We start from the raw sequence: 27,950 nt of genomic DNA on the forward strand, positions 1-27,950 counted from the left end.
GATAAGAGCGTCTGCCAAATGCCTGTAATGTAATGTAATGTAATGCAGTGAGTGTGTATATGCAGGTGACAGCAGGTAGGCCTGAGGTCTGCACAGTTTTGGGCATCTTCTAGGTCTGCAGCACTGCAAAAAAAAACTGGCTCCATTTTCTAGGCTATAATGTGTTGAGTGTGGTGTGCTCCTGAAGGCTGAACATTAAATTGGCGGTTGAACACAAGTTGTGAGTAGAGAGGGGGAGAGAGAGAGAACGAGAGGAAGGAGGGAGCAATAAACGGAGAATGGAGAGGATTTCAGAAAGGAGATTGAAAGAGGGATGATAGAAAGGAAGAGGGGGCACTTGAAGAGGTGGAGAAAGAGAGTTGGTGCTCCACGGTCAGACAGACAGAGTAAGAGCAGAGCTAGATGCACGGATTCAGCCGTCTTTTTCACCAGCGTTACAGAAAGCGTGAAGCAATTGGGCAGGCACATACACTCCCAACTCTCTGAATGCACATTAGAGGGAGCCGTTACAGGGTTAATCTCGTTTAAATATCGCGCGGAGGGACCCAGGAGGGACCGAAGCAGGTGTTTAATTTGAGTTCCATTACTCTCGATTTGTCCGCCTAACAACCCTGCAATTCATTTGTGTCCCCTGTAGGGGACGTGTGTCCCAGGGTTTAAATCTCAAGAGCCACATATCCGTCTATGCTCAAACATGCACTGCAGAGGGCATTCAACAACGAATAAAATAAATCATATAAAAAATAAATATTTTCACCGCGACATGTTTTTGTCATCCAAGACACTTGTATTATGTGAAAAATATTTAAACTTTTTTTTCTGCCGCCTCTTGTGTGCGTGTATAAGCGTGCATAAGCACCGTGAAGTTCCCACGACCCTTTCTTTCTCAGAGATCCAGAACTCTGCGGAGAACCTCATTTCAATTTTTAATGCTTCAATCACATTAGAGATTCAGAGCGCGGGGTTGCTTTGGGATTTCTTTTATTTATTTATTTTTTTCAGGCCCCTTTCATTTCGAGAGCAATTCCAAAGTGCGAGGAAATGTTAATTATTTAATAACCAATTATTAGCGGCTACTGATAAGGAATGGCTGTTTGTTAAACAGTCCGTGCGCGTCCTCTGCGTCTCTGAAGGGAATTAAATTTTTCTTCCCTCTGCGTGACTCTTCGTCCAGTTGGGACCCAGCCGCCTGAGAGGTGCCAATCGAGCGTCAAGTCATTCAAATTTATATAGCACCTTTTCTGACCGAGTCAGAAAGTGCTTAACAGACATTGACATGTATGTACACACAGGCAGAGAAATACCCATGTGTACATGTGAGTATAGTAAAAGAAAAAACAATTTATTGTGGTTTAAAATAGGTAAACCGCGTTTGAGGAAGGTCTCCAACTTTCGCTGTCTTTCGTGGTCTCTCTCTCTCTCTCTCTCTCTCTCTCCCTCTCTCTCCCCTAGATTGAGTTAATAGAGACTGGGGTAGTGGTGTTATTTAAGTGTTTCTCTCTGTGTGACGTGTTCTTTTTCTGTTGGTTGGTTGTTTTTGCTGCAAGATAAACTGGTGATAATACGGTTTAAAACAAGTCTCTCTCCCTCTCTCTCTCTCTCTCTCTCTCTCTCTCTCTCTCTCTCTCTCTCTCCCTCTCTCTCTCTCTCTCCCCCTCTCTCTCTCCCCCCCCCCTCTCTCTCTCGCGCGCTCACTCGGACGGCTCTGCAGTTCAGGCACGAATGGCGAAGCATTCAAAGAGAATAGAGTAGAGTCCGCAGCGGCCTCGTGGGGGTTGGGTTCTCCTCGTTCGCTCTCTCTCCCCTCTCCTCCCCGGCTCATCTGCACGCAGCGGGCGGCGTCTGTCCCGCTCCGGGGCGCTCGGGGAGTGTTCCCGAAAACCCAGCGCAGGGTGGGTCGCATCCTGAGCCTCGCTGGGTCCCGTCGCGCGAGTCCAGCTTGCAGCTGTCGCAACGTACGGGACACGTTTTTCCGGAATGTTTAATAGGGGCCGGAAAGTACAGCCCCCCCCCCACCCCAAACCCCCCCCCCATCCACCCCCACGCCAACAAAAGGCAGGCGTTTGTCTCGTCCGCAGTTCAAAACATACTTTTTTCACGCTCTCTCTCTCTCTCTCTCTCTCTCTCTCTCTCTCTCGCTCTTTCTCTGATGTCTACTAAATTGAATTGACTGTGAGTTTTCAATAAATGGGCATCAAAGTCAAAGTCTCTCTTTCTCTCTCTCACACTTTCTTTCACATCTACAGCATGTACTACACAACACAGCACACCCCTCTCTCTCTGGAGTAAACTGGAGTTTTTACTTTAGTTTGACCATCCTGGCTGTTGAGCAGCTATCCAGTCCTCCTTTATATGGCTGGCTTGAAGCGTGTTGGGCATCTCCTTTCTCACCCCTCCCTCTCCCTCTTTCTCTCTCTCCCTCCCTGTTCCTCTCTCTCTCTCTCTCTCTCTCTCTCTCTCACACTCCCCTCCTACACTTATCATCTCCGAGCTGTCAGCCACCATCGCGTCCGACTCTCTCGCGTCCATCCACCGCCCTCTTCCCCCCACACCCTGCTACTAGGCTCTCCTGCTGGACACCCGGGCGGAGTCTGTGCCTGCCCCGGGTCTGGACGTCTGGGTCTGAAGACGCTGCCGCCTTTCGATTGCTTTTGCTTTCTCAAATTGCTTTTGTGAAAAGTAGTTCCGTTCCAGGTAGACTGGCGGTATGGCAGGCGATGTGCACGCTCGGGGATTTCATGCTGGTTCACACTGTTGCGTGCATTAATGCGCACACAAACAGCCTAAACACAGCGCCTGGCTACTGCTATATATATATATATATATATATATATATTTATATATACATATATATATATATATATATATAATGCCTGTGAGTCATGGCTTCTGTCGGCTGGCCTGTTCACGACAGCATCGAATGCGTATTAATGCGCAGAACGGACTTACTGAAAACAGTCCCCATCAGAATGAACGGTTTGACCTGTTTTGAACCAAATCTGGTAAAAAAAATTTTTTTTTTTTAACTACACTGACTATGTTTTTTGTGATGATAGGTTGCCTTTTCTGAAAGTGAAATGATGTCTTGCTGAGCCGTATGTAATGACTTCAGCACCCGACTGAAATGAATGTCTTCACGGCTGAATTCAAAATGGGGCAGGAAAATGTCAAAAAGCACTTAGAGTTGGTTTTCGGGTTTGGTGTTTTCGTAGGATATGTTGACGACACAGAGAGTCTGCGGTGTTACACAGCATGCAGCCGAGGCTCCAGTGTGGCCACCTTTCATTGCATCTCTTTAAGGTGTGAGGTCACAATTATGTGATTAGAATGTTCTCAGCTGCACATTCTAACGCTGATGTCACAATCGCCCCTGGTGACTGAAAGCAACGGAGTTCTAGAACACCGACTTAGAATGTTGAAAAAAAAACAGCGTCAATCGTCAAAGGGCTAACCCTTCCACCACATGAGTCAGGCTTACAGTCTGTGGCCCATGCGTGTGACCTCACATCCTTCCCGAAAACCGCGAGATTGTCAGCGATGTGTCAGCTCTGACAGTCTACGTTGTCGTTACGTGCCCGACAGGGAGAAGATGTACGGAGACGTCGTTTTTAATCGAGCGTGCTCTGCCTAAGCCCATTCTGACAATGGCGGCGCATTGCACCGCGTCTGTGCTGCAGGAGCCCTCCTTTCCCTCCTCTGACCGCAGAGGCGGAGTGCGTGCGTGTTCTCACATTAACCCCGGAGAGCTTTCGTCACGTATCAGACTCTCTTTCAAAAACATCATCGTCCGGCCTCTTCTGATTGGTGGAGAGGGAGAGCGGCGGCGGCGGCCTCTGGTCGGGCTGCTCAGATCGTGCGTGCGTGCGAGTCGCGGGTTTGGGCTGAGGCGCGGGCTCTGAAGCGGACGCCTCGCAGAGAGAGACGGATCCGTCTGAAACGGGCCCCACGGGACCGCTGGGATGTCGCTCTCACTCCCTCTGTTCTTCGGGTCGCTTCAGTTCGACAGCGCCTTCCTCAGAACCGGGTCTGACTGAGCCCCTCTGAGCCTCTCTGTGCCTCTCTGAGCCAGCGGCTTGTTTAGAGGTAATCTCAGGACTGAGATTGCCTTTAATGTCCGTTTTTTCTTTTCTTTTTTTGGACATTAAAAAGTTCCTTTTGTGGGATTGACGCATAAACTGAGCGACACGAAGACTGAAACAAAAGAACGTAATTAAAATCGTGGCCTGTCAAAGCGTCATTATCAACTAGGCCATCATAGACTTTGAGTTTAAATTACTAGCCGCTTATTCCTGGGCAGGGTTGCCGGGGGGGGGGGGGGTGCTGGAGGCTATCCCAGCATGCATTGGGTGAGAGGCAGGAGTACACCCTGGGCAGGTCACTGATCCATCGCAGGGCACACACACCATTCACTCACACGCTCATACCTATGGGCAATTTAGAGTCTCCAGTTTACAGAGCCTACCTGCATGTCTTCGGACTGTGGGAGGAAAACCAGCGGTACAATTACTAAAAATGCATTAAAAGTAGTTTAATGCACTGAAATGACCCTTAGGATGAAACAATACCTGCGCAAACACGCAAACACATGCTCACACAGAGGGGCCTGAATCTCTCACGGACTGACACACCTGCGCTAGCAGAAATTCCAGCCCAGGAACGCTGTTAAACATGTGCTGTCCGTAGCAGGCTTACTGGGAACGGCCTGTCGTGATCCCTCTGCATACTGATGCACGCATGTGGAGACCTGAACAGTTGTTTTTTTTTTTTTTTGTTGTTTTTTTTTTCTGTGTTTCCAATTTTACAGAAATGGTGCCCTTGCCCCTCTGAGAATTCAGTGTTATTTGCGGTGATTGTTTTCAATCTTGGAAAAAGACTTGAGCGGATGTCTGCGCATTGGACATTTTCTTTGGAGATTAGTCTGTGAAGCTGTCTATGATTCTGTGTGTGTGTGTGTGTGTGTGTGTGTCTGTGTCTGTGTCTGTGTGTGTGTGCGTGTGTGTGTGTGTGTGGCAGGTACCCAGTTCTGGTGTCTGCTGGACATTGTTCCCATCAAGAATGAAAAGGGGGAGGTGGTGCTCTTCCTGGTGTCCCACAAGGACATCACCGACAACAAGAAGGACCAGGACGCCAACCAGGTGCCGGAGACAGGTGAGTCACGTTCCGGGGGGGGAGGGGCAAAGGGAGGGGCTTAGAGGCCGATGAGTCATGGCTCCAAACTGACGCTTGACCGAGCAAGGACGTCCCGTTTGCCTGACGCACGCTTCCTCGATTCCTCCGTCCTCGTACCTCATCCTTGCATCTCTTCCTCGCATCCTCCGTTGGGTGGAGCTAAGGAGAGAGGAAAGGAAGGGAAGAAGAGAAGGAAGGGAGGAAGAGATGCAAGGAGTGAAAATAAGCACCTGCAGTGAACCCTATGACACTATAATTGCACATCACTTATGTAGCAATACAGTCTGAGCAGGATATTTTCCCACTTACCTTACATTTAGTACATTTACATTCGTGGACCCTCAAATAAATCCACCGAGTTTATCACTAATTACTGTTCAACCGATGTACCCTACAGTTTGTATCGACCTGGCATTGGCACAAGTGTGGTACCGGAGCGTGTCCCAAAATAATACATTTTATTGCATTTTGTTCTGTATGTGTGTTTGGTTTGGGTTGGGTTTGTTATGGCCTAATTCTTCAAAAGAACAGTTTGTGCTTCAGCAAAGCGATCGATCCGCCTTCAGCAGAAAGAGCTCGTTGGGCCTCGTTCTCAAAACGTGTACGATCACATTTGATTGTAAACTGTGTGTAAGAACAGTTCCAGGGACATTTTGGCACTCACAATTTTTTTTTCTTATTTGTATTTGATCCTGGTTGTTTCCTTATGTTAATCACACAAACAGGATTCCGCATAAAATTTACAAACTGTCAGCATTCATCATCTCTCACACACCTGGGATATGCACAAAAACCAAGGTCTGCACGTGTTGTGAATCCCATATTGATTTTTCATAGGAACATTTTTAAGAACAAAAGTAGGAATTATTAAAGAAAAGTTCTGTGAATGAGGCCCACTGTGTGATTTCCAAGCAGCGTGTTTGAGTTTAAGAACAGCCGCTACACGGCGGGTCTGTGGGGAAGCAGCTTTTTTGGAATAGTTTTTAACCGCTATGAAACCAGATTTGTGTGATGCATTATAATCCCAAGAAATCAAATCCCAAATATAGAGCAGTTCTCAGAAAGAGTCTTTGCAGAGGGAGTTTGCTTGAGATTGTTCATGGTGGGTGCACCAGATTTCCATATAGATACAAATGCCTCTGTCTGTTTGCTCTGTTCAGGGGTCCGGGGACTTTGTTGTGTTTTGATTGCGCGCGACAGAGTTTGCACAGACACTGGCATCGTTCCACGAAGCTGGGCTCTGCGGAGGGCCAGTGGCTTTGCCTGATTACTGTCTCCAGTGCTGTTTAATGTGTGTGTGTGTGTTGCTATGGGGTAGCCATGCACCACAGCCAATGGGGTTACAGCACAGTCACTGGGGTTACACCGTAGCCAATGGGGTTACAGCACAGTCACTGGGGTTACACCGTAGCCAATGGGGTTACAGCATAGCCAATGGGGTTACACCATGGTCACTGGGGTTACCCTGTGATCTCTAGGGCTACAGCGTAGTCAGTGGTGTTTACACTGTGGTCTCTGTGGTATACTGTGTGGTGCATTTACTGGGCTGGACTGTGATGCCTAAATACAGACACAGGGATGGAGGAAGAGGGACAAAGGGACACTTCAGTCACACCAAAAAAAAATGAATAAAGAAATGACGGTCTTTATTTCAGTCTTTAAGGCTTGGCAGTGCAAACGCATCTGTCCCGCCAGACAAGCTGCTAAAATTGAGCCTAAATTCAGAGGCCGATGAGTCATCGCAGAGCGAAACAGATGTGGGGTATTAGAAAGTAAAGCGTGTATCTTCCCTCTCCTCTTGCCCCTCCTCCTCCTCCCCCTAGATGAGGAGACCGGGCTGGAGGTGCACCGGGTCACCCGCCCCCCCGGGTTCAACGCCAACCGCCGTCGCAGCCGGGCCGTCCTGTACCACCTGTCGGGACACCTGCAGAAGCAGGACAAGAGCAAGCTCAAGATCAACAACGTGAGTGAGCGCCGCACCGGGCCTGTCTCACCCAAAACCCCACACCGTCCTGCGTACACCTGTGCAGCCCGCACACCAACACCCCACACCTGCGTACACCTGTGAGCTCACACACCACCACCCCACACCTGCGTACACCTGTGTGCCTGTGTACCTGTGAGCTCACACACCAACACCCCACACCTGCGTACACCTGTGCACCTGTGAGTTCACACATCAACACCCCACACCTGCGTATACCTGTCCACACGTGAGCTCACGTGCCTCTTGGGACAAGTCTACATGACAACATCTCACACCTACACAGGAACCTGCAGAGGTGTGGCACACAAATCTGGGTCCTGTTCAAACGCAGTCTGTGTGGGCCGCCTTCCCAAAGCAGACATTTAGCCCGGGCCTTTTGAAGGCTACAAGAGCCTCTTCAAAGGAGCCAGACCGTCTGTCTGAGAGAGAGAGAGCTCAGATCTGACGCTCTGCTCTGTACGCTCTGGCCACGCGTGCTCATTTAATGCCATTTTAGAGCCATCCAGGGCGAAGATGACCTTTCAGATCCCCGCGATCAGCATGTTCAGCTCCGTCCGGAGCGCGCCTTCGCACCCTGAGTCAGAGTGTAAGCCCTTTCGACACGGGCGTTTGGAGATAATGCCCGGGGCTGAGCCCGGCTAATGAGATTTCACTGATCAATGCAGCCCCCGGCACCTTTCTGGGGTCAAAGGTCACGGCTCACAGGCGACCTGCCTCACGTTCGCATTACCTATGAGCGCACGCATCGATCGCCACGGCGATGGAAAGGCTTCTCGGCGCACGGCGACCTTTTCAGAAAGTCGCTGATGCGTTAAAAAAAAAAAAAAAAAAAAGCCCCTTCGCCGGCTGCCACGGCGCGTACGTGTCCCAGAATGCAGTGGGTCGTGAGTCCCGCGTGCTCTCGCCGCCTTCGCACACGCGCGTGTGTGTGTGTGTATGCGTGCGCGCGTGTGTTTCACACGTGTGTTCTGTGGTTTCCCTCTTCCTCCGCCCCCCCCCCGGGTGCAGAACATGTTCGGGGAGAAGCCGCCCATCCCGGAGTACAAAGTGGCGGCCATCCAGAAGTCGCGCTTCATCCTGCTGCACTACGGCACCTTCAAGGCCGGCTGGGATTGGCTGATCCTGCTGGCCACCTTCTACGTGGCGGTGACCGTGCCCTACAACGTCTGCTTCACCGTGGGCGGGAGCCGGGACGAGGGCAGCACCGCCCCCCGCAGCCCCCCCAGCGTCAGCGACATCCTGGTGGAGATCCTCTTCATGCTGGGTAAGGCCCCCTCGCCAGCGCCCCCCGTCTGCGGCCGCGGCTCACTGCGCGATTTAGAGAACGACATCTTCATCATCATCATCATCATCATCATTATCAGACCCAGAAGCGCAGTTGGGACAAAGTAGGTCTGATGAACTGTCTGGTGCAATTAGACTAATTAGTGTCAGAACAAAGCCTCCCCTCCCAGTGCTGAGGGAGGCTGTTATTTATGGACAGCCAAAAACCCAACAGGACTGCTGCACCTGTAATGGGACTGGCGGGCCTCAGCACTCGATGGAAACTCTGATTGTCTTTGACAAATTACCTTCTTCCCGGGTGACTCTCATTACGGGCGTGTTTACAAAATCAGCTAGTTAGCGGGGCGTGAGATGGATGTGGTGCAGGAACAGGTGAGAGGCGTGATCAATGAAAGACTGTTTCTGCTGTTCATTTGAGGTCCCCACCCCGCAAACCCCCCCACCCCACCCCCAGCTCCAAAAACGTATTCAGCATCGCCTCTATAATGATTCTGACAGCAACCACTGATGTAGTGTATACCCCCTCAGCCCTCGGGGGGGGTGCGGGCGAGGGGGGGGGCGTGCCCAGAGGGCCCCCGCCCTAGTCTGAGTTTTTGAAAAAATCATCACTCACAAGCCTAAATCAGTTCAGCGAGTGAGCAGACCACATGGTTTACTTCTCAAGAAGTCGAGCGAAAAGTCAGTCAGTCTCAGGGCTGCCCAAATAAGCCACAAAAAACACTGTCTGTGCGAGCTAAAGCTAAAATAAAAGCCAAAAATAATGAAGTCATTGTTCCCGGGGCAGCAAGAGGCAGTGAAGCTTCCGCATCGTCTGACGAAACGCGGTCGCAGGGAGCTGTGAGTTACCTCCGCTACTGCGGGCTGTCCTCCGAGCTTCCTGTTAGTCTCCTTCTGTAGCACACCCAGGTCATAAACTAAGGAGAATGAGGCGGTCTGCATTACAGGTCCGGCTGAATATGTTGCTTGGCTGTTAAACTTTCATTGTTTTAGGATTAATATTCAGTATTGAAATGGCACCAGTATTTCTGATCTTCAACGTAAATGCTAATGATTATGGATTTAAATGGCCATTACAATGTTTCCTTATGATTTTGCTAAAGGAGGGACGTCAAGGTAAAAAATATATATAGTGGATGCATCAAATTATGTTCCCTATTAAAATATAATATCAACATTTTTCATATTTTTGGGCAAAAAAATTGAAAGCTTCAGAGTAATCGTGGGTTTTAAGTCTGAAGGTAGCTGAGTTCATATTCCGGTAGTGTGTACTTACGCAAGCTTCCATCTGACATCGGTTTGATATCGCAGAAAAACGTTATGGTAGGGGTCATTATGTGCCCTGGCTTATTGATTTGCCCTTTTTGCAACAAAGAGATCTTGTTAAAATGTCATATAAGATCACACTAAATTGGAACATTAGCCAGTCCTGTTGAAATATGAAGAAAAAATGCCTTTTCAGTTGTGAAAATAAGTCTCAAAGAATTTTTTTTTTTGGTTGAAAGAGTCAATCTCGCCATCATTTTGTGTTTTTCCCCAAAAAAAAAAAATGTTCTTGGTGAATGGCACCATTATGAATTGTCATTACTTCCATTTGAATGCTTTCCTTGAGTAATATCTTATCTTAGAATGACCCTAGGTGCCAAAGGACAGTCAGCTATTCATGAGGACAATTTGTTCCTCACAATGAAACAGGTGAGTATGGGAATACTGAGGGGCTCATCCTGTTAATTTCGATATCTGTTAAGGCTCTGTTCCAGTGTGTGGATGGGCCCCATGGTCTGGTATCTGTTAAGGCTCTGTTCCAGTGTGTGGATGGGCCCCATGGTCTGGTATCTGTTAAGGCTCTGTTCCAGTGTGTGGATGGGCCCATGGTCTGGTATTTGTTAAGGCTCTGTTCCAGTGTGTGGATGGGCCTCATGGTCTGGTATTTGTTAAGGCTCTGTTCCAGTGTGTGGATGGGCCCCATGGTCTGGTATCTGTTAAGGCTCTGTCCCAGTGTGTGGATGGGCCCCATGGTCTGGTATCTGTTAAGGCTCTGTTCCAGTGTGTGGATGGGCCCCATGGTCTGGTATCTGTTAAGGCTCTGTCCCAGTGTGTGATGGGCCCCATGGTCTGGTATCTGTTAAGGCTCTGTTCCAGTGTGTGGATGGGCCCCATGGTCTGGTATCTGTTGAGGCTCTGTTCCAGTGTGTGGATGGGCCCCCATGGTCTGGTATCTGTTAAGGCTCTGTTCCAGTGTGTGGATGGGCCACATGTTCTGGTATCTGTTGAGGCTCTGTTCCAGTGTGTGGATGGGCCCCATGGTCTGGTATCTGTTAAGGCTCTGCTCCAGTGTGTGGATGGGCCCCCATGGTCTGGTATCTATTGAGGCTCTGTTCCAGTGTGTGGATGGGCCCCATGGTCTGGTATCTGTTAAGGCTCTGTTCCAGTGTGTGGATGGGCCCCATGGTCTGGTATCTGTTAAGGCTCTGTTCCAGTGTGTGGATGGGCCCCATGGTCTGGTATCTGTTAAGGCTCTGCTCCAGTGTGTGGATGGGCCACATGTTCTGGTATCTGTTAAGACTCTGTTCCAGTGTGTGGATGGGCCCTGTGGTCTGGTATTTGTTAAGGCTCTGTTCCAGTGTGTGGATGGGCCCTGTGGTCTGGTATCTGTTAAGGCTCTGTTCCAGTGTGTGGATGGGCCTCATGTTCTGGTATCTGTTAAGGCTCTGTTCCAGTGTGTGGATGGGCCTCATGGTCTGGTACCTGTTAAGGCTCTGTTCCAGTGTGTGGATGGGCCCCATGGTCTGGTGTCTGTTAAGGCTCTGTTCCAGTGTGTGGATGGGCCACATGTTCTGGTATCTGTTAAGGCTCTGTCCCAGTGTGTGGATGGGCCCTGTGGTCTGGTATTTGTTAAGGCTCTGTTCCAGTGTGCGGATGGGTATTGTATCTGGACCGTGCCAGTGCTAGTGTAGCCAGCAGCCCTGCAGGGTAGTGTTCAGCTGGCTGTGGTGTCTGCGGGCTGGGGGGGGATTCAGTCTGGCAGGGCGGACTGCGGTCTCCCTGCTCACCCGTAGTGTGCTGCCCAAGCTGCAGGCCTCTCGTCTGTGAGCTCAGCTTGAGGACTGCGATGTGAGAGGAAGCGCGTGCGCTTGTCTGCAACTCTTCCAAACCGAGGATGCAGCAATAACTGCTGGCCCTTCTAAACTGGGAGGAGCGGGGGGGGGGGGGGGGGGGGGCGGGGCATAAAGAATAATCACAGCCAGGCCAGTTAACCATTTGAAGAGCAGGTTTTTGGAACGTTTTTTCAAAAGTCTAAGTCAGTGTTCTAGAACTCCTTCGCCTTCAATCGCCAGCGGTGACTGTGACATCAGTATTGCAGTGTTTTCAGTTAAGAACGTTCTAATCACGTATTTGTGACCTCACACTGTTGGAATGACAGTGTTGGAATGGCAGGTGGCCGCGCTGACTTGACGCCCGTGTTCTTCTTCTTCTCGCTTTCCCCAGACATCGTGCTGAACTTCCGCACGAGCTACGTGAGCACGTCGGGCCAGGTGGTGTACGACGCCCGCTCCATCTGCGTCCACTACGCCACCACATGGCTGTTCGTGGACCTGATCGCCGCGCTGCCCTTTGACCTCCTGTACGCCTTCAACGTCAGCGTGGTGAGATCCCCAACCCCCACCCCCCACCCCCCACCCCCGCCCCTGCCGGCTCCACGATGCTCGATAGCTGATGTAGGCTGAGGAATGGAGCTCATTACACACCCCCCCCCATTCACCGCTGACGTCTGTTTAAAAATGGATCCGCACCCTCTGGCGCCGAACAGGTCCGGGGGGTTTCGTTTGCAATCGAGTCGATTCCAAAGGCTGCTGTCTCATTGATCTGCTCGCGAAAGGGAAAGTCAGGACTCCAGTGTTAAATATGACCGGAGGCGCGTGCTGCAAATGAGCCAATTAGTACCGCTCCTGAAAAGACAATACGGCTTACATACATCAGGCCCCTCAGACAAGTAATTGCTTGTGCTTCAGGTAGCACATTCAATTGTAGTGCGTCAGCCGGTGTGGCGTGTATCGAACACTTGGTACGTTCTCGGAAAAGCCAGTCGAACAGTTTGTCTTATTCCTGGTGATATTTTTTCCCATTTTCAGCTTGATGGCAGTAGACAATGAGGATTTTATAACAAACAGCCAGAGAAAAGCACTTAGATGCCAGAACACAGCAAGTAAAAAGTCTGTAGGGAGTCACATCGATGAAGGAATGACACGTTAGAAAGAAAACAAAAGCCCTTTTGTTGTCCTTCAAGAGCAGGACAGAGGATGAGAGGGCCTGTAATGTGAATGCTTACTGCAGTGCCTCAGGTCTCCACGCTGTCTGTCATGCCATGTGACTGCAGTCAGTTCTGCCCTATGACCCCCTAACCCAAAGCCACCCAACCCTGTTCCTGGAGATCTACCATCCTGAAGGTTTTCACTCCAACCCTAACAAAGCACTCCTCATTCCACAGCTAGAGCAGGGCTGCCCAACCCTTTTCCTGAAGATCTACCATCCTGTAGGTTTTCACCCCAAACCTAACAAAGCCACACCTCATTCAACAGCTAGAGCAGGGCTGCCCAACCCTGTTCCTGGAGATCGACCGTCCTGTAGGCTTTCACCCCAAACCTAACAAAGCGCAGCTCATTCCACAGCTAGAGATCTCGTTGAGCTGCTGATTTCAGCTCTAATGTGGAACTTCGGAACCTACTAAAGGTTCTGACGTTCCACATTAGAGCTGAAATGAAAACCTGCAGGACGGCAGATCTCCAGGAACAGGGTTGGTTACCGCTGCCCTGACCTCTGCCCTATGACCCCCTAACCTCTGCCCTTTGACCCCTGGCAGTACTTTGGCGTGCACCTGCTGAAGACGGTGCGCTTGCTGGCGCTGCGCTGCTGCGAGTGCATCGAACAGCGCGGTGCGCACCGGCATGCAGTGGCACGCGGCACACTGCAACACACACACAACAACACACATCCCGCCGCACACACACACGCACCCGCACACACACACACACACACACACACCACCCACACTCACACACACACATCCACCCCCACACCCACCCACACACACACGACACAGCACACACCACCACCACAACCACACACACACACACACACACACACCACACACCACACACACACACACCACACACACACACACACACCACACCACACACACACACACACCACACACTCACACACACACACACCACACATCACACCACACAACACACACACACACCACAGCACACACACACACACTACACCACACACACACGCACCACACACACACACCACACAACACAAACCACTCACAACTCACACACACACACACACACAGCCACCTCACACTACACCACAACACACACACACGCTCACACCACACTACAACACACACACACTCATCAACTACACACACACACACACACAACTGCAATCTCATTATCACTACACTACGCGCAAACACGAGACACCATTCTGACACAAACACAATTAACATCACAATGTACTTTTATCATTTGCACATAACAGAAGTAAATTACAGTCTGAAGACTATAATGCAAATTCCCTGTCCTCAGTCAAAAACAGTGTGAACATTCAGTAATGGCTTCAGAGAGGCGGGTTTTCAAGATGATTTAGTGGCAATAAAGGGGCCAGATTTTGTCTACCCATCGCAGCAGCGGGTTTGCAACAGAAACAAGACTGGCGGGATGTACCTCCCCAGCATGCACCACAAACTGCGTCACACCCCCCCACCCCCTCCCCCCCTCCCCCTCGACAGGCTGGGAAGCAGGCCCCCGGTCCAGTCGGCATGAGTCAGAGTGACACTGTTATTTCTGTAATCAGAGCGATGGATTTAGAGAGAGCCTGTTCTCGCAGCGCCACTCTTCTCTCTGGTTAGCTCGCGCTATAGAGGACCTCTGGATCAGGCGCATTGTAAAGGCCCTGGGATCCTGGGTCCTGATTGGTATTAGGGAGGGGGAGGGGGGCCTGGGTGGGCGGGGGGGGGGGGGGCTGTGGCGGTGGTGGACGGGGATGGGAGGGGACAGGTTGGAGGTGGTGGGGGGGTGGGGGGGGGGGGGTAACAGGTAATGCAATGGTGAGTTGAGAAGATTGCGGCACGATGGCAAACTCAGATACTGGGACAGAACTCGATTGGGTGATGGTTGTAATGCTGTGCAGGACGGGGTCATTCAATCTATAAACTCTTCAGGCGAAGATTACGGGATTCATGGCGTACTTCACGCTTTTTTTGAAAAGGCTCATGGGAAATAATCCTCCTGGAAGCAGCTCCAGTGCTTCAGAAGGCCTTGCACTCCATCCTGTAGTGTCAGGGGTACCTCTGCTCCCATCAGTCACTTTTCAAAAAATCCGGTTTTTGTGCTGGATTTAGAAACTGAAACACGGAGTACTCTTGGCTGTTAGCACCTCGTCACAGAGACACAGGGCTTGTCAGCGGCCTGTTTTTGCTCTCTCTCTCTTTTCTCTCTCTCTCTCTCTCTCTCTCTCTCTCCTCCCCATCTATCTCTCTCTCCTCTTTCTCCTCTCTCTCTATCTCTCTGTCTTTCTCTCTTCTCTCCTCTCCTCTCTCTTCCCATTTCTCTCTCCTCTCTCTGTTTCTCTCCTCTCTCCTCTCTCTCTCTTTCTCTCTCTCTCCCCGTCTCTCTCTCTCCCCTATCTCTCCTCTCCCCATCTCTCTCTCTCTCATATCAGCCCTGCTCTTCCTGTCAGAAGAAGTTAGACGTTGGTTTTTGAGTCACCTCCAGCGGCTCCTCGGAGACGTTGATCGGGACGTCGGCCCCTTCCTGTCGGAACCTTGACAAGCCCAGGCCCTCTCCGTAATGGGGGGGGGGTGGGGGATGTCGCCTGGCGGTCTCCCTGTCGCTTCACCTAAATTAAACAAGGCGCTGTTAAAACTTTAATTACGCTGTTCGGCGAGGACGGCCGCGCCGCGCCGCTCTGACTCTGACAGATGAGCGCAATATAAGAGCCTGATCCGCCTAGCGCTCCGCCGCGGCGGCCAATCACAGCGCAGTCCCCTTCCCCTCTCCACTGTCCCAGCGTTCCCTGAACAGGTAACCGACACCAATTACCGAACCGGGGGGGGGGGGCGGTCGTCCCTTCTCAGGAATGGTTCCTCTGCGGGGAAAAGCTGCAGCCGGAATGGAGATTTCCTCCAATCGCTAGTCATTACTGCCGCGCGCCGTCGCTAACGTGCTAACGTGCTAAACTTTGGATTTTACGTATTCCAGGCAGATGGCTGCCACATCTGTTCCGTAATGAGATTACTTTGCTTGTTTTGTACGCGCGCGTGGAACAACACTCATTTAACGGATATAATGATATAGAGAAGTGAATCAGCGTAAATAAATAACTAGTAAAGTGGATCTCTGAATTATCAAGGGCACAGGAGTGTTACCAAGGTAACCTGGAAGATTATTTTTTTTAAAATATTTTCTGAAAATGATTTTTATTCAGATTTATTAGGATATAATGAATATCTAAGACCATGTTACATGCCTGTTGAGACAAAAAAAAACAGACAAGGGCATCGCTACTGGTACCTTAGCCAAGGCAAGGGCATCGCTACTGGTACCTTAGCCAAGGCAAGGGCATCGCTACTGGTACCTTAGCCAAGGCAAGGGCATCGCTACTGGTACTTAGCTAAGCAAGGCATCGTACTGGTACCTTAGCCAAGGCAAGGGCATCGCTACTGGTACCTTAGCCAAGGCAAGGGCATCGCTACTGGTACCTTAGCCAAGGCAAGGGCATCGCTACTGGTACCTTAGCCAAGGCAAGGGCATCGCTACTGGTACCTTAGCCAAGGCAAGGGCATCGCTACTGGTACCTTAGCCATGCCAAGCGCCACTTGTGCCTTATAATGTCAGTGCAGTGTGAAGACAAGGTGAAGGATTACAGCTGGGAGGATATCTGCTGATTCTGCAAAAAATACCGGGAGCTCTCTCATGCAATTAGGAAGCTGGTAATTATCAAATCACACACGCAATCACACACACATACACACACACATGCAGGAACATGCTCATGCACGGACACACAAACACATTCATCCACACACTCACACACACACACACACGTGCATGCACAGACACACGCATGTACACACACTCACACACACATATATACATATGCATGCACTGACACGCATGCAAGCAAGCACACACACACACACACACCCACACACACACACACACACACACCAGTCCCACGCTCGAGCCAGGGATTATGCAGCCACACACACACACACACACACACACACACACACAGTATTGGTGGGCCGTGTCGGTTCAGATGGTCTAGTTAACTCTGCCTTGTTACACACTGGAGCGCACAGACCCCTATTTGCTCTGCTATTTTCAGCATCGCGTCTCCGAAGACATGTGAGAGATTTGCCAATTTGTAAACTGTGGGATTTCTGGTCAATTTACTGAGAGATTTGACTGGTTTGCGGCAGTTAGGGCTTCACGGGTTCACCGCTACACGCGATGTGGCTAATGATACCTCTTCAGTCCGCCGCTCTGTGCTTCAAAGCCGTCGGCTGGAAGACTTCCCGTCTCCATGGCGCCCTCCCCACCCCCCCCCCCCCTCCTCCCCCTCCGTGACCGCCCCCCCCTCCCACCTCTCTCCCTCCCTCCCTTCATCTCTCCCTCTCAGTCCTGCGGCCCTGCCGTCCGTCCGTCCGTCCGTCCGTCCCAGCAGCTTCTGGGACGTGTCGGCAGATACGGGGCTGACCTTAAAAACGAAAGGTCAACGTTTCTTTGAAAATCACTTCCAAGGCCAAGCGGCTGCTTTTTCTCTACATTAAAAAAAAAAGAAGAAAATCAAAGGCTGGGAGGAACACATCACGACTCAGAAGGGCACCGCTGGGGCCCAGCGTGCCGGAGAAGAATGTCCAGTCCTGGGAAGTCGCTCCTCTGTCTATTAGACTGTTTTTTTTTTCTTTCCTGCTGTCGCTCCGCTGGTTCAGGACCCTGGACAGCGACAGTGTGCTCTGCAGACAGGGGTTCAAAGGCTGAATGGAACGTCTTCAGTACCTTGGACAGCAGCACATCGACATCAGAGAGAGGCAGAGCGCTGAAGCTGGAGAGGGTTTAAAATGGCGGTCGGAGTAGAAAAGCGTGGCGGGACCACAGAACTACTTACTCACCTACAAGCGCCCACACACGGCCACACCCGCACACACTCACACTCACGCACACATAAGCACACACTCACACACACACACACACACACACACACGGCCACACCCGCACACACACATTCACACGCACGCACACGTATGCACACACACACACACATACACACACACACACACACACACGTAAGCACACACACACACACACACACGCACAAGAACACGTGTGCACACACACACCTGCACCCGCACACGCACACACACACATGCACACACACACACACGCACACACACACACACACACACACACACACACACACATACACACACACACACATGCACACACACACACGCACACACACACACACACACATGCACATACACGCACACACACTCACACGCACACGCACGCATACACATGCGCACACGCACAAGAACACATGTGCACACACACACCTGCACGCGCACACACACACACACACACACACACACAATCGTTATGGCCTTCCCACACAATATTATCGAAGCATTTAGAGAAGCACAGTTGTTGCATTAATTATATGCTTATTAGAAAATCGTTGACGTGCGACATTTATAATGATAATATTTATCGACACGGTTTCTTGCTCAATTCCCGAGGCGACTTGTTAATCACAGTGCTCATTCTGCGCCGTGTTCCAGGGTAGAGTAACTCTGTTCCCCTCAGGGTCCTCTCAGCTAGACCAATGCAGTGTTTCACCCCAGGCTGCTCTACTGTACTGTACCCCATATGCAGTTTCTCATCCCCGTGCAAAATGAGTTCCTGTGAGTTCCTGTGTGTCTGTTTCTCTCAGGTTGGCTGCACGAACTTGGCAAACGGCTGGGCACCCCCTACTTCCTGCCCCCTCTGACCTCGCTGCTCGGGGTCTCCGATTCGCTGAGCCCCGTGGCCATGGACGGGACGGCGGCCAACGGCAGCCAGTGGAACTCCTCGGGGGCCGAGCTGCAGGGGCGGGACTCCTGGAACGCCAGCCAGTGGAACGGGACGGGGGCGGGGCTGGGGGGCGCGGGCGGGGGCGGGGGCACGGCGGTCCCGGGGGCGGGGCAGTGGAACGGCTCGGGGGCGGAGCTCGGGGGCGGACCCTCGGTGCGGAGCTCCTACGTGACGTCGCTCTACTTCGCGCTCAGCAGCCTGACCAGCGTGGGCTTCGGCAACGTCTCCGCCAACACCGACTCCGAGAAGATCTTCTCCATCTGCACCATGCTCATCGGAGGTGAGTCCTCAGCAGTGTGGTGGAGTGGGGCCTTGAGCAAGGCACTTAACCTGCGTTGCTTCACTATATTTATATCCAGCTGTATAAATGTGTGCTGTGTAAAAAGTTTTGTAAGTCGCTCTGGATAAGAGTGTCTGCTGAATGTCTGTGATGTGATATAATGTTCAGACACTGAAACCCTAAAATCACTTTTTTAAAATTTATTTCCGCACTCGGGATTGTAAAGCCACAGCTCGCATCCAAGACGACGCTGTGGAAACAGCAGTAACGACTCTCCGTGCTGGAGACAGACTGGCGCGGTAGTCTCCGCAGTGATCTACGTCCTGTTTGTCTTGTTTATCTCTCGCATATGCTTGCGAGCACGTCTCCGCAAAGTCCCCTTTCCTCTGCCGCGTGAGCTTAGCCAATCCGCTTCGCTGCTCCTATTGGCCGCGAGCGAGCTGACAGCCAATAGCAGCGCACCGAACATCCCTGGTGTGTGGAGCTGCTTGGCAGGGTGTCCTGAAGCTGCAGCCAATGAAATTCCACTGGGGGTGGGACCGGGCGGGGGCGGTGTTTGGGGGAAGAGGCGAACCGCGATCCAGTCCCTGTTGCTCCCGGCCTGCGTGCTCGCTCGTGTTCATATCGTCCAAACGCCTATTCTCATCTTCGTAATTGTCGAGAGGCCCCTCTGTGCAGAATGGAACCATGGGAACGCAAACATAACCCCCCCCCCCCCCCCCCCACTCCCTCCTCCCCGCCTGGCTGTGCACAGTCCAGTAGAAACGCGGGATACGATTCTCTCCATGGGAACCCGCAACCTCGCCAGAGAGCCGTTTAAATTGGCGCTCCGGAGACAGGGGGGTGGCGCGCCCCAGGAGGTGGGGCGCACGCGGAGACGCTGCCTAACGACGTGGTGAGTCACCCACGGGGCGGGGGGAGGCGGGCAAAGGCAAGTGTGCAGGCTGTACATCCCCCCCCCCCCCCCTCCGCACTTTTAGAGAAGAGTCACACTGCCCCCCCCGGAGCAGGGCACTGCTGGGCACACGCACATGTCCCCACCCCCCCCCCGCACTTTTAGAGAAGAGTCACACTGCCCCCCCCAGAGCAGGGCACTGCTGGGGACACGCACACACCCGTGCCCCACGTGCTGCTGGGAGACGATCACCGTGCCGACGCCTTGGCACGTTGGCACCGTGGCGCAGGCTGGCTCGCCGCGGCTGATGGCGCTGGAGCTCAGCCAATCAGAGCAGCTTCCAGAAAGCCGCGGCCTGTGTCTCTCCGTCTGTTACACGGCCTGTCGCCAGGGGCAGTGCGGGAATACCAGCCAACCAGGGAGCAGGGAAATCCAGCCAACCAGGGAGCAGGAAATCCAGCCAACCAGGGAGCAGGGAAAAACCAGCCAACCAGGGAGCGGGGAATACCAGCCAACCAGGGAGCGGGGAAAAACCAGCCAACCAGGGAGCAGGGAAATCCAGCCAACCAGGGAGCAGGGAAATCCAGCCAACCAGGGAGCAGGGAAAACCAGCCAACCAGGGAGCAGGGAAATCCAGCCAACCAGGGAGCAGGAAAACCAGCCAACCAGGGAGCAGGGGAAAACCAGCCAACCAGGGAGCAGGAAACCCAGCCATCCAGGGAGCAGGAAAACCAGCCAACCAGGGAGCAGGGGAAAACCAGCCAACCAGGGAGCAGGAAACCCAGCCATCCAGGGAGCAGGAAAACCAGCCAACCAGAGAGCGGGAAAACCAGCCAACCAGGGAGCAGGGAAACCAGCCAACCGGGGAGTGGGAAAACCAGCCAACCAGGACCAGGAACTCCAAACAGAAAGAACTGACTTGGGAGGAAGAATGATGGGGGGAATGAACAGAGGGAAAAGAAGAAGAGCGGAAAAGGGTGGTTATGTAAGGGAAATGAAAGCCCAGTCTTTCCCACTCTGCTGTAGTACGGGGGGTTGACATATTCACTCTCAGAGGCACCATGGCAACAGTGTTCCACCCTGCGCTTTTGGATGTGTAATTACTGGCTAATTATACGAGAAAAATGGAGGCCTTCTCTCCCTCTCTCCCGCTGCAGTCCCCCTGCTGCCTCTGTCTCTGCATTTATTTTTAATTACCCGCCGCCTTCCCGCTCGCGGCAATCGTCCAAGTGGCTGAAGCGGGAAGTTTTAAAAAGCTGACCAGCCTTCCGTCCTCTTCGTCGGCTCAGACCCTGACCGGGGCCCTTTGCCCCGCCCCCCCGGCACTGGAATGGGTGTGTCCGTGATGATTGACAGCTCGGCCCCAGCTGCAGCTGCGTTCAGCGTCTGGAAGGGCGTCGCGAAAAATGAGCGCTGGGGCCTCTGATGGGATAATACGCCCCCCCCACACCCCCACCCCCACCCCCTCCTAAACAGAGCAATTGGCCCCCCCTCAGATGGGACTGGCATAAATACCCACTTACACCATTAAGTCATTTCACTCCCCCCCAGGGTGATAAATATGAAATTGTTTTGGCTTTGCTTGTTTGTTTTTTTTGTTTTTTTTCCCCCTTCTTCTGCTTTCATCGAACGTCTGGATTAAGTGACCGTTACTCACGCACTCCCCCCACACCGGAAAAGAGGCTGTTTTCATCCCCCCGCTCTTTCTGTGTGTGATTTCGGCAGTTGGCACACACCACAGTGAGTCTCTATCCCGGCACTGACCCCTCTCCCTTACGGCACCGGGCTGGCTGCCCGGGGCCCTGGGGGGCGTCGTTCTGGGCAGAGACACAAACGCCGCGAAATGAAGACGAAAACCAGGCCCGAAAGAGACGCCACTTCCTGTCCTCTGGAATCGCGGCGCCGCGGCCGCCTCGTTGGGCTCGGCCGTGCTGCTCGTTTCGCGCTGTTGGGTTTTAAATCCCCACAAGGCCAGTCTCCGTCTGTGATGAACTCAGTGCAGGAAGCAGCAGCGCTACCGACAGGAAGTGACACGGTCAGTCGTATTCCGCTTCCTTCTGTCTCCAGGCCCAGCCTGCAAAGACACAGGAAGAGCGCTGATGTGTACATTAAAAAAGTTGGAAAATGGTTTATTGGCATGAAATATACTTAAACATACATTCGGAAACAACATCTATCCATCCATCCATCCACCCATTACCTAACCCGCTTATCCTGGTCAAGGTTATGGAGGGTGTCGGAGGCTATCCCAGCATGCATTGGGTGGGAGGCAGGAATAGACCCTGGACAGGTCGCTAGTCCGTCGCAGGGCAATATAGAAGTACATTAGAGAATGAATGTGAAAATTAAACAGAATAATTGGTGTATCTATAATAATTGCTATTCCAATTAAACCATTTTCACTCTCTGACAGCATGGTGTTGAGGGTGAGGGTGAGGGTGGGGTTGTGGGTGGGGGCATCAGTGAAGTACGTGGGGGGGGGGGAGGCGTATTGAGGAGAGTGATTTGTGAAACAAAGAAACAGGAGAGTCTGCAGGTGGCATCACTTTGAATTCAGGCGGGGGGGGGGGTCCATTCCACCCTACCCAAACCCCAACCCCCCCCCCCCCCCCCCTTTCACACTCCAAGGAGCGAAAAAGCCAATTACAGTCCACTCCAGCTGGCAGCTGCACTGTTCGCCTCAGACAAAAGCACTTTATGCCTTTCCCCGCGTCTTTAAGACCAATAACCGCGGCGGAGAAGAGTCAGGCTTAATGGCGCTGCGAAGGCCAGTGAAGAGCAGTAGTGAGGCGAGGTCTGGCCTGGAGTCGGATCGCTGGATTGGCCGTTTATACCGGTGCTGGAGCTCGCGTCGCATAAAATCATTAGGCCTCTGTCAGAGCGAACGGCTCGGGCCTTGCAGATTGTTAAATAGAAAATAAAAACACCCTGGTACCAGCGCTGAATTATTCTAATTGAATAACCTTGTTAAAAAAAAACACAAAGGGCAGCAGAATGACAGGACGGGTTTTTCCTGTACAGCTTGTGACTAAACTGTGCGTCGAACAAACAGAAGAAATATCACCAGCCTGGCTGTTTTTATTTTTTGAAAAAGGAGGCGAATGAGGCTCAGGATGATGAGAAAATGGGAGTAGACTGTTTACAAGCCCTCTTACAGACCCCTGCTCCCCCTAGCCTCCCCCCCCCACCTGTCCCCTCCTCTCTGTCTCTCTCTCTCCATCCGTCTCTTACATCACTCACACAGACACTCTGCTCACACACACACTCTGCTCACACAGACACTCTGCTCACACAGACACTCTGCTCACACAGACACTCTGCTCACACAGACACTCTGCTCACACAGACACTCTGCTCACACAGACACTCTGCTCACACAGACACTCTGCTCACACACACACTCTGCTCACACAGACACTCTGCTCACACAGACACTCTGCTCACACAGACACTCTGCTCACACACACACTCTGCTCACACAGACACTCTGCTCACACACACACTCTGCTCACACAGACACTCTGCTCACACAGACACTCTGCTCACACAGACACTCTGCTCACACGAGACACTCTGCTCACACAACACTCTGCTCACACAGACAGTCTGCTCATACAGACACTATGCTCACACAGACACTCTGCTCACACACACGCTCTGCTCACACACACGCTCTGCTCACACAGACAGTCCTGTTCATTACGCCCCAGCGTGAGGTCGAGCCCTCAGTCACCGCTCTCCATCAGGGCTCTGTGCCCCCTGCTCACCACGCTGATTACAGCCCCGAGAGGGGGGGGGGGGGGGGGAGAGAGAGAGAGAGGGAGAGAGGGAGAGAGAGGGGGAGAGAGAGAGAGAGAGAGAGAGAGAGCCCTCTCGCCCTGAGAGGGAGAGAAAAGGAAAGGACAGGGAGAGAGAGAGAGAGAGAGGTGGGGAAACAGAGAGAGGGGGGTGGAGAGAGAGAGAGAGGAAATAAAGATAGACAGGCAGCGAAGGAAGCATTCATAACCCGCCATGACATGAACTCGGACGCCTTAAATTCAGACTGCCATTCACATTGAAACCTCCGAAGAACCCTTTGCACATGGGAGAACGGGCTGGGAACCTTGGAGAGAGAGAGAGAGAGAGAGAGAGAGAGGGAGAGAGAGGGAGAGGGAGAGAGAGAGAGAGAGAGAGAGAGAGATGGAGAAGAGAGGGAGAAGGGAGAAAAGCACACATTTGTCAGCTCAGGGGTCTCATTTATAAAACGGTCACGTTTATTCTCAAACAGTGGCTCACGGTGAAAACCATGACCAAGTATGGATTTATTGAAATACCACTTTGATGTGGTCACGATCGTACCGCTGCGTAAAGTTTACAGTAGACGTTTGTTACTCCCCTGCTGGCTGGGTGGAGGTACTGCACCTTCGATGGCTGAATGAATGAGTGAATCGTGGAGTTTATGCAGCACTTTTCCGAACGCTCAAACTGCTCTACAGGCTGCACGCGAGCCCCCTAAGTGGGTGGCCTAAATGCTTTATGAATAACGTTTGATTGACAGTCCGAGCTCGCTATGATCGAAACGTTGAAAAGCAGCCCTGTTGAAACGGAAGTGGCTGTTATCGGCCACGTTCACTAGACTGGGGTCGCTGTAAAACGCGTTCACTTGGGTTCAAGTTGAAGCTAATGGAAGTTTGCATACCGCAGGCGCACAGGAGGCCGATACAGCACTTTAAACCAGCGCAGGAAACTTTCTTCAGCGTCAGTTATTTTTATTTAATCAAGCGTATGAGCAACTTGGGAAATGATCTCGAGGTTACATTTCATTTTAAATCCAAGAACATTTTTATTTTTATTTATTTATTTTTTTAAATAAATGAGGTCCCCAGTCTGCTTTTGTGGGACAGTGGCGTTGCGCTCTGGGACGGACGACCGCAGAAACGGTCTTAGTGACGGTCGTACGGGCGTTGGGTTGAGCGGTGGATGAGCCACAGTGTAATATGCACGGCCATATTAAAAATGAGTCCTCAGTTCCCACTGTAATCAACGTTCATTTGATCAGGGGGCAGGACGTGGGGGCTGGAGGAGGTTGCCGTTTCCTGTGGGTCTATAAAACAGCGGCGCACGCTTTGGCGAGTGCGATTTGTCATCAGAGCTGTTGGGTCCTCTCGAGCGTTTCGTACCCTAACAGTGTTTCCCAGACACCAGCGTGGGCTGGTAAAGCACACAGGACAGGACAGAGCAGGAGGAGGCAGTAATAAAGGATGAAATGAACATGGATGAACACTGTCTGGATGAAAAACACTGCGGATTGTCGTAGAACTGAGACGGCTTTCTGACTGAGAATTAACTGAACAGTAAGAAAAAAGAAGTAAAGAATAAGAATAATCTTTATGTGTATAAATTGGCAAGACCATTTCAGATTATTCATGAAATTTTGTCTTAAAAGAAATTTGTAAATTGGAATTGGAAATGGAAGTCGGAATTAAATTTTTATATCTAGAATAACTGCTTCAGATAGGAATGGTAATAACAATGTTATCATTAACTTGTATGGCTGGTTGTTCCAACCCAGACATTACAGGCCAGATTATGCTTATTCCTAAGCGTTTTGTATGGAGAAAGTCTTTTATCCAAGGGATTGTACAATATATGAATGCATCTGTTTGTCAGCATAAGTAGTCCCCTGAGATCGAACCCTTAACCTTTGTGTTGTTAGCACAGTGCTGTACCAGCTGGGCCATGGGACTGCAATGCTGTGTATAGCTAGCTATGACACTTTTATTATTATTATTATTATTATTATTATTATTATTATTATTATTATTATTATTATTATTGTTATTTATTGAAGTTTTGCTACATACAGTGGTGAATGTGTCATGTGTCATGTTAGTTTGACTGGACTTGATGTGTTCATGGCTATGAATAACTGTTACATAATGAGTATTGTACCTTATCGGAACTGTGTTTTGTAGTTGCTCCAGTGACCATAGGGGCGACATAGCTCAGGAGGTAAGAGCGGTTGTCTGGCAGTCGGAGGGTTGCCGGTTCGATCCCCCGCCCTGAGCAAGACACCTAACCCCTAACTGCTCTGGTGAATGAATTGTAAAGCGCTTTGGATAAAAGCGCTATATAAATGCAGTCCATTTACCATCCGTATGCACTTACTGTATATCGCTTTGGATAAATAAATGTACTGTAATGTTTGAGGCCTTGTTGTGAAGGCGTGCGCCTGTCTTCCCCCCCCCCCCCCCCCCCCCCCCCCCCCCCCCCCGCAGCCCTGATGCACGCCGTGGTGTTTGGGAACGTGACGGCCATCATCCAGCGCATGTACTCGCGCCGCTCGCTGTACCACACCCGCACCAAGGACCTGAAGGACTTCATCCGCGTGCACCGCCTGCCCAAGGCCCTGGAGCAGCGCGTGATGGAGTGCTTCCAGACCACCTGGTCCGTCAACAACGGCATCGACGTCAGCGAGGTGGGCGCCGGCGTCGTCTCCGCGGGCCGCGTCGGAAAATGGCGGGTCGCCGCCGGGGGTCGAGGCCGGTCCGGTCCGGTCCCTGCTCGGGGAGGCAGTGCCCCCCCCCCTCCAGGCCCGCTTCCTGCTCCACGCCCAACGACCCTCAGCAGCTGGTGCCCTGCACCCCCCTCCCCCCCTCCCCGCCCCCCCTGAAGGTTAATGTGGGGCTTAAATCAAACTCTTGCGGGCCACGTCGGGCGCTGAAGCGCTTTATAGCGCAGTGAAGTCCGGCTCTTTCGTCCCTAAGTCACTGTGTCTGAGTTTTTGTAGGCGTCCATTACATCCTGCTAAGTGCTTTTTATTGCTCTCTCTCTCTCTGTCTTCCTCTCTCTCACCCGCTCACCCTACGGGGTCTCAATCCATTATTTATCTCATTTCCACCCACCCCTCCTTCTCCATCACCCTTTCTTTCCTTTCACTCTCTTCTTTCATCGCGCCCCCCTCGCCCCATCCATCCTCCCCGCTGCCATCCGCCTCTCCCTGGCTCTGTCTGTTCTTTACCTCCGTCCCTCCTCCCTTCATCCAATTCCTCCTCTCCCTGGCTGTTTATCTTCTTCACCTCCATCCCTCCCGCCATCCAATCCATCCTCTCCCTGGCTCTCTCTGTTCTGTACCTCCGTCCCTTTCCCCTCCATCTCTCCCATTCTCCATCCCCCCTCCTCCATCCTCTTCCCCTTGCCACCCCCCTCCTTCCATCCCCCATCGTCCTCCTCCTCCTCCCTCCCTTGCTCGCCTCCCTCTGTCCTCCTCCTTGTCCCTTTGCCCCCCTCCATCCATCCTCCTCCTCCCCTCCCCCCTCCTCCCCTCTATCCTCCCCTTGCCCCCCTCCCTCTGTCCTCCTCCTCCTCCCTTTTCCCCCCCCCCCTCCCGCCCCACAGCTGCTGAAGGACTTCCCGGACGAGCTGCGGGCGGACATCGCCATGCACCTGAACAAGGAGCTGCTGCAGCTGCCGCTGTTCGAGTCGGCCAGCAGGGGGTGCCTGCGCTCCCTGTCGCTCATCATCAAGACGTCGTTCTGCGCGCCCGGCGAGTTCCTCATCCGCCAGGGAGACGCCCTGCAGGCCATCTACTTCGTCTGCTCCGGCTCCATGGAGGTGCTGAAGGACAACACCGTGCTGGCCATCCTGGGTAAGGGACCGACCCAAACCCAAACCCAAACCCAAACGCAGCCCTGCTCCTGGAGATCCACCCTCCCGTGGGCTTCATCCCTAACCCAAACAAAGCGCACCTCATTCACACAACAGCTAGAGCAGGGCTGGCCAACCCTGTTCCTGGAGATATACGGTCCTGTAGACTTTACCTCCAACCCTAACAATGCACAATCTCATTCAACAGCTTGAGCAGGGCTGCCCAACCCTGTTCCTGGAGATCTACCGTCCTGTAGGTTTTCACTCTGAAACCAAACAAAGCACACCTCATTCAACAGCTAGAGCAGGGCTGCCCAACCTTGTTTCTGGAGATCTATCGTCCTGTAGGTTTTCACTCTAAACCCAAACAAAGCACACCTCATTCAACAGCTAGAGCAGGGCTGCCCAACCCTGTTCCTGGAGATCTACCGTCCTGTAGGCTTGAACTCCAACCGTAACAAAGCCACACCTCATTCAACAGCCAGAGATCTCCTTGAGCTGCTAATTTGTAGAATCACGTGTGCAAAATTAGTATTGAAATTAAAACCTACAGGACAGTAG

General features: G+C 52.0%; 1 protein-coding gene across 1 annotated transcript in view; it reads left to right on the forward strand.

Annotated features, from left to right (window-relative positions):
• The window catches only part of kcnh3 (potassium voltage-gated channel, subfamily H (eag-related), member 3), a 135,978-nt gene that overhangs the window by 76,941 nt on the left and 31,087 nt on the right, over window positions 1-27,950 (forward strand). The window contains exons 4-11 of the mRNA XM_064329844.1: window positions 5,014-5,148; window positions 6,993-7,132; window positions 8,165-8,420; window positions 11,927-12,084; window positions 13,299-13,371; window positions 18,425-18,868; window positions 26,021-26,220; window positions 27,141-27,390. Coding sequence (XP_064185914.1) covers window positions 5,014-5,148; window positions 6,993-7,132; window positions 8,165-8,420; window positions 11,927-12,084; window positions 13,299-13,371; window positions 18,425-18,868; window positions 26,021-26,220; window positions 27,141-27,390 — 1,656 coding nt within the window. The remainder of the gene's footprint in view (window positions 1-5,013; window positions 5,149-6,992; window positions 7,133-8,164; window positions 8,421-11,926; window positions 12,085-13,298; window positions 13,372-18,424; window positions 18,869-26,020; window positions 26,221-27,140; window positions 27,391-27,950) is intronic.

Source organism: Anguilla rostrata, chromosome 3 (genome assembly GCF_018555375.3).
Source record: "Anguilla rostrata isolate EN2019 chromosome 3, ASM1855537v3, whole genome shotgun sequence".
NCBI classification, from domain to species: Eukaryota; Metazoa; Chordata; class Actinopteri; order Anguilliformes; family Anguillidae; genus Anguilla; species Anguilla rostrata.